The 12200-nt window shown below is 46.1% G+C and overlaps 1 protein-coding gene across 8 annotated transcripts in view; it reads right to left on the bottom strand.

Moving 5' to 3' along the window:
• The window catches only part of LOC147008242 (uncharacterized), a 35086-nt gene that overhangs the window by 9540 nt on the left and 13346 nt on the right, over positions 1–12200 (bottom strand). For 6 of the 8 annotated variants that reach the window (XR_015053552.1, XR_015053549.1, XR_015053553.1 and 3 more), the window contains exons 4-5: positions 2532–2645; positions 995–1084 (exon numbers count right to left, since the gene is read on the bottom strand). Coding sequence is in view for 2 of the 8 variants with exons in the window: in XM_085865257.1 (XP_085721383.1) it covers positions 995–1084; positions 2532–2645 (204 nt within the window). In the remaining 6 variants the exon portion in view is untranslated. The remainder of the gene's footprint in view (positions 1–994; positions 1085–2531; positions 2646–12200) is intronic. The other 2 variants (XR_015053554.1, XR_015053551.1) reach the window with 1 other exon arrangement.

Below are 12200 nucleotides of genomic sequence, written 5' to 3'. Positions count from 1 at the left end.
TCATTTTTATAACTTGGTCAAGCATTATCACATTGTCTCATCCTTGACTTCTGAAACAATCTACATCGTCAAATACTGCTCGTCAACCATCGTCGTCTTCAGACTTGTTCTTTTTAATTCCGTTTCATGGAAATGTCCTATTTATGTCGACATTGAAACAAAGATAAAAGAAAAATAAAAGTCGGAGTATGAGTTGAAGTAAGGGGGGGGTTTGAGAAGTTCACAATCTTGGGTATGTGACATGTAAATAGTCGCAGGGGGTTCAAATTCAATAACTGCTGATCAATGTCGTTCAATTACAATATCCGAGCATTGACGCGGTCAGCTCGATGAATTGGAGGAGAACGTAAACACCTCCGCAGCTTCCATGCCTCGGCCAAACGAGTCTAATGGAAATGGGGAGGGCGAGAGGGGATGGTGGGGACGCCTCCGTTGCCAAAATATGAGAGGATGCTCAGTGTGAAGTTCAGCGCTGTGAACACCCCCACCCAAGCTTGATGCCTGTGTGCAAGCTGTGCGCGAAAGATGTTTCCAGAGCCTCGGACACAATGATAACAGCCAATAAGAATCGACCGGTCCCAAAACCTTCACAAACGAGTGCACCGGTCACCAATGTGAGAAGCTTTGCTTCCTGTCATCGAACTGGACAAGTTGGCGGACACCTTCAGAAGGAATGCAAAACATCTATGGCAAGCAACCGTAAAACGCCATGTCATCGATGAGTGATTCGGGCGGTTCTGAGATGAGGTGGTGCAGATGGAGGCAACAAACATCGGACTGAAAGCTCAGAATGGACACAGCTTCCAGTCAAGGATGTTTATAGCCGCACACGCTGCCAGTGTGTGCCCACGTCGTCTTGCGCCGAGTGGACGTCGAGGATGGACTCGTCGGAGCGTACGAGCGATAAATCGCAAGATCATTATGCTGCAAAAAATAAATAAGTAAATATAAATAAATTCACAGGTAGGGATGTGGATTCAAATAACTTGAGTACCTTCCATTTCCTGGGCTTGATTTGGGGAACGATGTCGATGAGAAAGTCGAACTGGTTCGCCTCGCTGATGGCCGTGGCAATGTCGTTCCTCTGGTTCAAGGGAATGGTGAAGAACATCGAAGCTGGAGTTACTCCCAGGTGTGTATCATTCATCAAATAGTCAGGCTTTTCTTGCATACCCAAACTCATCATCACAACTGGAGAACAGAATAATAAACATTGATGCACAAGTATCTCGAACAAGGCCCGAGGAGAGAGAGGGAGAGAGAGAACTGCTGCGATATCGCCCAGCACTTCGCAAGGTGAGCAAAGCCACAAGTGTCCTATTTAGGAACCTCGGATGTGCGACGTCAATGAGTCACCAGCACTGGGGAGGGTGGGTGGGGTGGGGGCCTTGACGCAAGATAGTTTTGTGGCCCACTGGCAAGTAGCTGCGTGCCTTCCCAAAACCAACGGAAAAACAAATTTCAAATTTTATCGAGTTTGTTTAGGGAATTTCGAGAAATGGAGATGTTTGTCAGACTGCAGAGATGTTCCGAGTGAACCCACAGCCCATGGCGCTGGATCGTAGTCGTCGGCACTTCGTTGAAGCCATTCTGCAGAAACGCAGAGAAATATGAATAATCTGCACGGAACACTCACGTACCGAGAATGGTCTGATGAAGGTCAAATGGTAACCTGGTACCACCCAAAGAAAAAAATAAAATAAAATGATGCTGGAACTTTTTGGTCGGAATCAATGGTTTTTATTTTATTTTTTTTACAGTTTATAGCTCTTTTTAAGGTCACATTTTGGCAAAATTTGATCTGTCACTGATATTATGACCTTTGACATTCATTTCGTCTCTGGGAACCTCTCAGCAACTTGAATGTTAGTTACAAATGGCCTACGAAGTTAGTGGAAACCACGTTCACTCTTCACCACTTCAGGAAGAATAAGATTTTTCTTTGCTCAAAATCAAAGCCACTTCCGATGGCTCGTCACAATCAGGCCGCTCGTTACACAGATATGCTCATGGACAGGCACATGCACAGACTGCGATGATTACAAATGTTGCAACCTCGATAAAGGGGGTGGGGGAGGGGTAAATGAAGGGAAAAAAGAATAAAATAAAATTTCGATGAACAACAAAATCCTTGAAATTAACATCTTTCGGTCGAAAACACTCCCAGGCACTCGCTGATGAATCTCTGAAAGTTTGACGAAGATACGTTCAGCCTTCTCTGAGAAAAATGGCGACAGACAGACAGATGGCTCCTTCATCTTACAGACGGTGGGAAACGCATTCATTCAGAAGTTGTAAAATCTTCAACTCCAAAAACTTTTCCGAAGAGGTGTTTTCAGCATTTTAAAGGCCACGGGCTGATGAAATGGCGTTGTTGGCCGCTTGACGGTGAGAAGCGTGCTTGCAAAGTCTAAAACAGGTACGAAAAAAAGAAAAGACCTTGCAAAAGGTGATCCCGATCAAGCAGAGGAGGAGGGGGATACCATCAACGAAGGAGCCGAAACACGCTCGACATGGAGAAATGGGCAGACCTGCAGCATTTGCCGATTGTCGTCCTCGGTGTGAATCCGGGCACGTAACGAGAGCTCCCCGATGAAATATTGAACGGCCTTCGCGAAAACCACCAGAGCTTCGAGGCCGATCATCTGCTCGACAACGTTTGAGGAGGGACAAAAACAGGCGGGAAGGGACAACGGACACGTGTTAGCCGAGCGCTTGTGCGGACGAAGAAATTTGTCAACCGACTGGTGCTGAAAATACTGATGGTAGAATGAATGTAACCGGCTGAGTGCCGTGAGTCACCGAGCACACGAGCGAAGTTTATTTGCCGAACTTGCGAATGAATTTTTTTTTGCAGCAACACGTTCAAAGCACCACGGATGATCAATCATGCTGAAAGTTCCCAAAGTACTGGGGTTGACAAATTATTTTTTGATTGGGTTCTCCGATGAGTACCAGCAGAAACGGCTTGACACTCACAAAAAAAACAAGGACAAATGTGTCCAAGAGCCGTGTCCTAAAGGCAATAACAACAACAACTTGCGATATTTCGTCACGTACCTTGATGGAGCCAATAGCGAGACCCGTCATGGAGGCTCCTGTTCATGACGAGAAAATAGTGTATTTACAAAATTACAACACATTAAATGGAATTATCTTTAAATAGCAGCGTGAACTTTTCGAAACTTTAAAGCAAATGTCCGAATATATTTAAAAGTTCATGATAGACTCTCTCAAAAGGCACCGTCAATGCGAGGATGTGTACAGGTAATTAGTATTTAAGGAGATCCGGATCCTGTATATAAAAGAACCGAGTCCTAAAGGTTTTGTCTTCACCAGAAGAAGAAGAAGAACAAAAACAAGAAGAAGAACAAGAAGAAGAAGAACAACGTGGAGCTCTCTTAGAGCGAGCGTTCGTTACGCAAGACGTGCCAAAAAAAATTCTCAGCTTTGATTCTTTAAAGTTCCTCTCAGCGATGTAGACATCTTACTCCTCTGTAAGTGCTCTCTCAGAACGTCCGTTTCAGACGAGACACTCGCAAACCTCTTCTTTTCTGTTCCCGACGCTCCGATGTAACTTTTATCAGAATTATCACAGAAGAATCTTACCTAGAGACCAGACTCGCTGAGCAAGCCTTCCCTCATAGGCCTCTGCTGTGCGAGTACGCTTTCTTCGCATCGGGGAAGTACGAATTTAGTTGTTTTGTTTTTTTTTAACCGCGCATGAGTACCTGAGTACCGGTTATGTGAACCCACGCCAAAGTACTTTTTATAATTACAATCAGCTTGAAAAAAATCAATTCCTCCCTCGTATGTTCTCGATATAACGAGAACATCGAATTTGGAAGTGAATGTGGGACAAACGATAGGTACAAGCAAGCATTGCTTGAGGTCTCAACATCCAAGTTCGTAAATAAATGGCCCGTAACCCGAATGACTGGCCTCCACTTGCAAGTCCGACTTGAAAATATGTATTTTTTACGCAAACGTGTCGATGTGTACTGCCTCCGCATTACGTGTCAACCAACTGTAACATATGATCTCAATTGAAGGTCACATGAACGAGTGCAAGAGAGAGAAAAGTGATGTCGAGAGAACATCAAATTTTTTAAATCTAGTTACGGTCTACAAAAGGATTTTCAACGGGCACATGACCTTTGACCTGTTGACCAAAACGGAATCGGTTTATCTATGTCGCATAGCCCATACTTGTGTGAAGTTTGGTTGGAATCGCTTTTGTGGTTCAGAAGTCATCGCGGCAGCAAAAAACCGGCTTCGGACAGACGCACGCAGGCACAGGTGGTGAAAACTGTTGTAGAAATGGCCCTTAGAGTGTTATTAAATATAGGATTAGCCCAGATCCCCCCTTAAATGCATGTTTAGCAAGGTTGTCCGGAAATTGGACGTTACATGTGTGTCGGGAGATGTAGCAGGCTTGTCCAGTGTTCATACGGTGGTGGTGTACCGAGAGGTGGTTTCTTCTTCTTCCTGCCCCCCTCTTAGCTGGCCCCCACCCAGCGCTCCGACAGTCAATCAAGACGTGCCAGCAACCCATTGGGGGAGAGCTGCTGTAAAGTCGAACGATGGACCAATCACGTGTCCCCAGAGGCGGTCCCAAGAAGCCCGCCCCGAAAGGGGAAAGGAAATGGCTGCTTGCTGTGAGAGTCTGGGATCGGCTTCATGAGGAGTGGCTTGGCCGGCTGTTCCTCCTTGGCCTGGAATCGCATATGGGACCTTGTGAGAAACCAGTTGGAACACACCGGATCTTTAGCTCCTGTGCCGTCGACCTTACAGGGGCTGGACGCGCCGAGGCTGGTGCGTGAGCGGTGCCGACAAAAGGAGTACAAGCGCTATCTTGCCACGCTGCGTGCTCGAGCTGGGTGCTCGAATCCGACGACATCGGCTTGTCATGAGCCGCATTCGTTCCTCACAAACATTTCCTCTCATCCATGAGGCACCCCCAAGTACTCCGTGTCTTGTGTGCATGTTATCCAGGCCTAAGGCTTATTTCGCTAGGGCCCCCTTCAAAACCCGTATCCGTACATCCCTAGTTAAGAGCGGGTTATAGATTAGTTATAACATTGTCGTGAATGCTTTGCTTGTGTCGTGTTCCCCGATGTGTCCCCAATAAATCTGGCTGAGTTATACGAAAGTTGCCGCCTTGAATTTATTCATGCCGTGCTGAGGAACATTCGCTCGATTTGTATATTGAACCAAAAATGGTTACGGAATGGCAGACTTCGCTCGGTCTCTGATCAAAACCAGTCTGTAGCCGGGGTCTATATCCCCAACTGATACGGCCCAGGTGTACGTTGGTATCATGATCTGAGGCGCGTGACCTGAGACCTGTGCCGAACTAGCCGGCGTTATAACCCCTGAGACGGCGGTGCTGTTAAGTGCCGCCGAATCTTCAACAAAAACAATGCCACCGGTGTTCCACTGTGTTGTCATGAGAATGAAAAAGAAAATAACTGCTTTCAAATCCAGTTCCGGAACAACGGTTGATTAATCAAATCAGTAAATAATGGTTCGAAACATGCACGAAGATCGGCCGAAACATTGTCCGGCGCCTGGTCCGAATTCCAGGGTCAAAGTCTCTCCGCCAAGGTGACGTATCCCACTGAGAGGCTGGATCTGGATTCGGACCTGAACCAAAATCGAATCGGCTTGATCTTGTCACCGACCCAACTCATGCACCAAGTTTCGTCCGAATCCCTCTTAAAAGTTTTTCCTATATCAATATATCTGTCGTTTTTGGTCCCGTCGCTCAATGGTGAATAATCAGTTAAAAAATTTTTTTTTTTACCAGATCCAGATCCTCACCAAAATCGAATCAATTCGTCCTTGTCACACGTCCAACCTGTCCAACAACTTTTGTCCGAATCCGCACACAGCATTTTGAGATATCCTGCTCACAAAGGCACAGACAGGGGTGGAAAACATAACCTACGTTCACCTTCGGAAGCTGAGGTGATAATAATTAGTCAACATTTTCAACAAAGATAAAAAAACAAAAATAAAATAAATAACGATGAAAGACAGTGTCCGACATCTGGGCATGGACGACGTGGGTGAAGGAGGTGGCTATCCGTTCATTGTTATCGCCAGAAGGTGTTCGGTTTAAATCTCTCAACAACGGAGCGTTTCATCAACTAACAGTAACAGAAAGATAACTAATCAACCACATTGGGTCAAAGCCCAGGTGCCAACAACATTTTTGGCAAGCTTTTCATTTTTAATTATTTACTGGAATCGGTGGCTCCAAATTGGGAGTCGAAAGCCCCACCGAGCCAGCAACCACCTGTTCACAAGAACTTCGTTGGTCTGTCCAATTTCACCTGTCAGCTTGTCTTTGTACCTGTACCTCACTAACTCAGCCTCTCCACTAACAAGTACGTGCATCGCGTGCCCACAGACTGTTGCCAGCCTTTTAACCTTTCACATTGCGACGTCGTTCAACTCTTCAATCAGACAACATCATTCAGGATACCTGTAAATGAGGTGGGCACGTTTAAAACAGAGCAGCGGCTCACTTACGAAACAATTCCCAAACAAGGTAAGTGAGATGCACATGGTAACTCGACTGGTGCGAAGAATCTGCATCAAAAGATTGATTTGCCGAAGGAAACGTGAAGTTACGTTCATTGTACTGATTGAGCCACAGGTGGTGGAACAAAGTCGTGCAGGTACCGCGATGGCAGAACATTCCCTGGATTAGCCATCTCTGAACCACACAATCCAGTTTGCACTGGATTTCTCAATTCCCTCCATTTGTCTCACCTCCACGTCTTCATCCATCTTCATTATTTTCCTTATTCTCGAAAGTGGAATCCCCTGCACCTTGAATTCGCACTGTACACGAGGGGAAACAAAGGTGTCATCACGAACTGGAACATGTTACAAAAGTTTACTTCACTGCACCTCACCTCTAACCCCTCTCCTCTCCACCTCAACCTCCCTCAAAAAGCCAAACCCTGCAGGCCTTGCCAAGGCGGCATGGGAGATTCATCATGCTGCAAGATGCGAATCAGCAGTGATGTGCTTCGCCGAGCTTAGCTGTTAATTCCCTTTGGCCTTGAAAGATTCCCCTCCTGACCCCTACTCTCCACATCCTCCTTCCCACCCACAATTTCACACCTGAAGCCACGTGGGGCACAGGTTTCTTCCTGAAGAGAGAATGCAGTGGTGCCACACATGCGAGAGTTTGGTCACTCGTCCGAACATACACAGAACCAGGAATCGGAACAAAAGGTTCAATTTTCGATTTGACCATGCGTGAAGCGACAGGATTCCGGTACGAAACATTCAACACACGTGTGCATCATCACACACACACACACACACACACACACACACACACACACACACACACACACACACACACACACACACACACACACACACACACACACACACACCAGGTTCATGTTGTGGATTTCGTTGAGTGCTTGAGGCCAGAAGTTTTGCAGCAGGTTGTGGGTGTCACTGAAGCCTTGCACGTGCGTCCCATCACCTGGGCTGTACGTGCCATCGCCAAAGTCAGACATGACCACCTCGTCCTGGGAACTGGAGACTGGCAATAAGAAATCGATAATCGGTGGACCTCGTGCATGCAAACTTACAGTGGGGCAACCGAAAGGCGCCAATTGGAATCCCGATACACTATCCTCCCCCATCCCATCACTGGCACCAACCCAACCCTGCTGTCCGCATTTAAAAATATATATTTCAGATAAATAATAAAATAATGATTCATCAGACACGCTAAATATGTACGACAAAGACAGGCCTTCGTTCGGACATTTTTGGTGTTCCGTTCTGAACATTTAGCTGTGCTGCTGAAATGTACCGAACCTTGACCGTAATGTCTGAACCCGACGCGCAGTGTGTGGACAAACTCCTCAACTAGTCCAGACATCGCACGGATGAAGAGAAACCAAGCAAGCAGGTTGTGAGAGACTTCAAGAACTTCCAGTCGGGATAAATCATACGTGTCAGAAAACAAACAAAAAACAAGGACAAATGTGTCCAAGAGCCGCGTCCTAAAGGTTTTGTCTTCACCAGAAGAAGAAGAACAACAACGCGGAGCTCTCTCAGAGCCAGCGTTCGCAACGCGACGTGGCTAAAAATTCATTACAGAAAGTCGAAACAGCATTTTGATCACAATAACAACTAGAGGGGGAGCACCCGGTAGAGTGCAAAACCTCCGCCGCCAATACTGCGAGCTCACTCAAGTGAACCTGATATCCTATTCATTCAATTCGACGTCAACAGTGCTCACACAGTTATAGTTTGCAACTTTCCCTTTTACTTTTAACTTTTATATATTCAATTCATTCGTCATAACTAGATTCCTTGAGACAGAAATTGATTTTACGTGGGTATATCCACCTGAAGTTCCAAAATCAGCCGCAATTATAATTTTGGCATGTTTTTTGTTGGAAATCACTTATAACATAAAGAAATGCAAAACAAAAATCGAAATTTTGTTGAAAAAAATTTGCAATTTTTTTTTCATAAACAATTTTTTTTGGGGGCTTGGGTTGAAATCACTTAAAACACGTAGAAATGCAAAAAAAAAAAACTTCAAATATTTTTTTCAAATTGGCCGCAATAGCGGCCATATTGCATTTTGGACCAAGTCCAAAATCTAATGGCATGATCCTTGGACCAGACCTAACCCCCCACCAAGTTTCGTCGAAATCCGTCAGTTTTTCCGTTATAGTGTTCAGAAACAAACAAACAAACAAACAAGCAGTCATAGACTGGTACTTACGAAATCGTCAACTTGACCTCTGACCTTGTCTCATAAAAGTTGTCTCTGGAGAAGGTAGTTGTTGACCAGAACTACCAGACCAAACCAGAACTTTCTACGATGATTCTGCACCAAACCATCAAAAATCGTAACGTCGACCGAAGCAAAAATCTCCATTTCTCCACGCAATTATTTTATATTATTTTTTCAAAGTCACAAAAGCGTAATATTCGGCCATCCACCAACAATCTTTACCTAATCCGACGGCTAAGCGAGTCAGGCATGCGACGATAACCTTTATTGGGATAAAATGACTTTTAAACACCATCTTTATCGAAAACACCATCAGCGCGCACACGCAAAACCTTTACGTGATCAACGCCGCCTCTGCTCAAGTGCACTGCACCACGTGACGACCTGTGACGCGGGAGTGAAATATTTTTTATACAATCTTAAAACGTCTCCAAAACATCCGATTTTTACCAGAATTTCGACAACCGAGTTTCAAGCGTCCGAAAATAGTAAAGTGACCTTTTCGAAACTTTAAAGCAAATGTCCGAATATATTTAAAAGTTCATGATAGACGCTCTCGAAGCCTGGTGTTGGCACAGTGGTTAGGGCAGCGGCTTGGGATCCAAGAGGTCCTGAGTTCAAGCCCCGTTGCGCTACTGAATTAATACACCAGGGGGTTGACTCAGCCTGTCATCCTTCCGAGGTCGGCGAAATGAGTACCAGTGTACTGGGCCGGTGTATACCCCGGTTAAAATAGGTGTGCCATATCCCTGTGTTGTAAGAGGCGACCAGGGTTGCGTCAGGAAGGACATCCGGCGTAAAACATGTGCCAAATCACTATGCGGATCATACGGATGATCCGCTGTGGCGACCCTGAACGGGAGCAGCCGAAAGAAGAAGAAGATAGACGCTCTCAAAAGGCACCATCAATGTGAGGATGTGTACAGGTGTTTAGTATTTAAGGAGATGCGGATTCTGTATATAAAAGAGCCGCATCCTAAAGGTTTCTTCTTCAGAAGAAGAAGAAGAAGAAGAACAACAACAACAACAACGCGGAGCTCTCTTCGAGCCAGCATTCGCTGCGAGACACGGCTAAAAATAAACAAAGAAACAAGCAAAAAAATCAATCAATCAATCAAGGTGATTAATCGGTCTCAAAGATTTCATTTGAATGGAACAACTTGCCAAACTGGTCGATCCAAATGAATTATATATCAACAAGCGTTCATTATAACAACAATTAATTAATTATTTTGGTGAGGTGAATTATTTAATTAATATTATTGATTTGGCATATACAAACAGATATATATTGTTGCGGATTCGCGCCCGCCAGCGTGCGAACGGCCACGTAACTCGAATCGCGGCACGTCGCCCACCGGACGGACAATCCCGTCGTGACCCTCTCGGACTAACGCCGGGAACTAGTCACGGGTGGGCCTTTCGGCCTCACCACGATCGTGCCAATCGGCCCCCCGCGTGGGATAGGGTTGCTCGCCAAATTCGACCTACCTAAGTACCCACACGGAGGGTAGACCGGGCAATCGCACCTCGCCGCAGGTCGACTTCGGACACGGGCCACTTTAAGCGACCCGTTCCGTACTATCGGGATAACCGAGCGGTGTTATCGTCAACCTGGACGGTTCGATTAATTATCGGGCGTTTTAGCCCATGACCAACCATTTACGTGAAGTAAGATGGAGATTCAATAAAGGAAAAGACGAAGCGAAACGGGAAAACAGTTCAACATAAAGCACATTTATTTCGCGATGAACGGAAAGCACACATATACAATTACACCAAAAGCAAATGTAAAAGAAGAAGAAACACACAATAATGCACAAAAAGCAAATGTAAAAGCAAAACACAATGCAGAGCTAACCGACTACCGAGCACACGGCAACACTTATACAGTTTTACTTCACAGACGGCGCCGACAACACATATACTCAAAGCAAAAGAAAAGGACCACCCTCAAGGATGATGGGGGCAGACGGGCCTGGGGCCGAGACCGCGTCGGGCCTACCCGTCTGGTGATGAGCCGCAAAATGGCGGTGGCGCCCCGACTCCGCGGGCCTCGCGGACAGTGTCTGGAATGGGGTGGGAACGGGCCCCCTTCTCGCACTATCTCAGCGCGGGGGGAAACAGGAGGGGGTTGTTGATGCTCGGGGGAAGGAGGATATCTCCCTGGCTCGGGTCCCACGACGAGCGTCTCCACCACGACCTCGGTCGCGTTGCCGGCCTCTCCTCTCCGCAGCTCCCCGACTCTGACACGAGCACCCCCTCGACTGCCTTCGCCGCCGCCACCTCTCCAACTCTCCACAGCTCCGTCCAACTGCCTTCTCCGACTCCTCTCTTGACTGGCTCTTCCCAACTCAACTCCGAACTCCACCAACTCCCAACTCAACTGCGAACTCCACTTGACTGACTACTACTGCTTCTTCTTCTTCCCAACTCAACTCCGAACTCCACTTGACTCCCAACTCAACTGCGAACTCCACTTGACTGACGACTACTGCTTCTTCTTCTTCCCAACTCAACTCCACTGCCGGCGAACGAACGCGGCCTTTTATAGCCCCCGGGGCCTCGCTCCTTCACCTTCGACCCTTTACCTCTGGCTGGCTCCCCATTGGACAGAGGAAAAGTGGGCGTGAATGCTTTTTGATCCATGAATCTGCATATAGCGATATTACTTCGACGCACCTGGAGGCGGGGCCAAATCGCCCCATGCTCGCTGATAGGACGGAACAGAAGTGGGCGTGAGTCGTTTTTGATCCGTTTTCTTCGGAAAGGCTGTGGTGTTTCTGCACCCGCTGCTCGGTGCGCGCCCTGCACGAGTCCAGGATCGGCGCCCACAAGCGGCGCGGAAATGGCGGTGATGCGATGGTTGCGAGGGCGAGTTGTGACGGTAAAGGTCGTGGCTGTTGGCGTTGTTGTTGTTGTGAAGCGGCGTTGCGGCTGGTGGTTGTTGTGTGATGGCTGTTGAGACGTGGTTGGTGGTGGTAGTAATGGTGGTAATGGCGGCTGGTCCAAAATAAAGATAGTAAAAGAAAAACGGCTATCTAGAGGGGTCGCAGCCCGAATGAATGACATTTATTCCCTCTAAACAACGGGTTTGGGCCTAACTACACATATACTTACAGAGATATCTCACCTAAGGGACCTGAATGGTGGTTTGCGAATTTCGTCAACCACAACAATATATATATATATATATATATATATATATATATATATATATATATATATATGTATATATGTATATAAATATATATATGTATATATGTATATAAATATACAAGGTATATTTATATACATATTTTTTAAGATGAATTAAATTAAGGAGGTATTTTAATGAATAAATAAGTAATAAATAAATATTTAAAAAAATTAAATACATAAACTACAACGGCGCTCGGTAGGGTGCACACAC

Source organism: Eptatretus burgeri, chromosome 20 (genome assembly GCF_056783735.1).
Source record: "Eptatretus burgeri isolate ZD-2024b chromosome 20, Ebu_testis_v1, whole genome shotgun sequence".
In the NCBI taxonomy this organism is placed as follows: Eukaryota; Metazoa; Chordata; class Myxini; order Myxiniformes; family Myxinidae; genus Eptatretus; species Eptatretus burgeri.
This window is presented reverse-complemented; position numbering and strand designations above follow the sequence as displayed.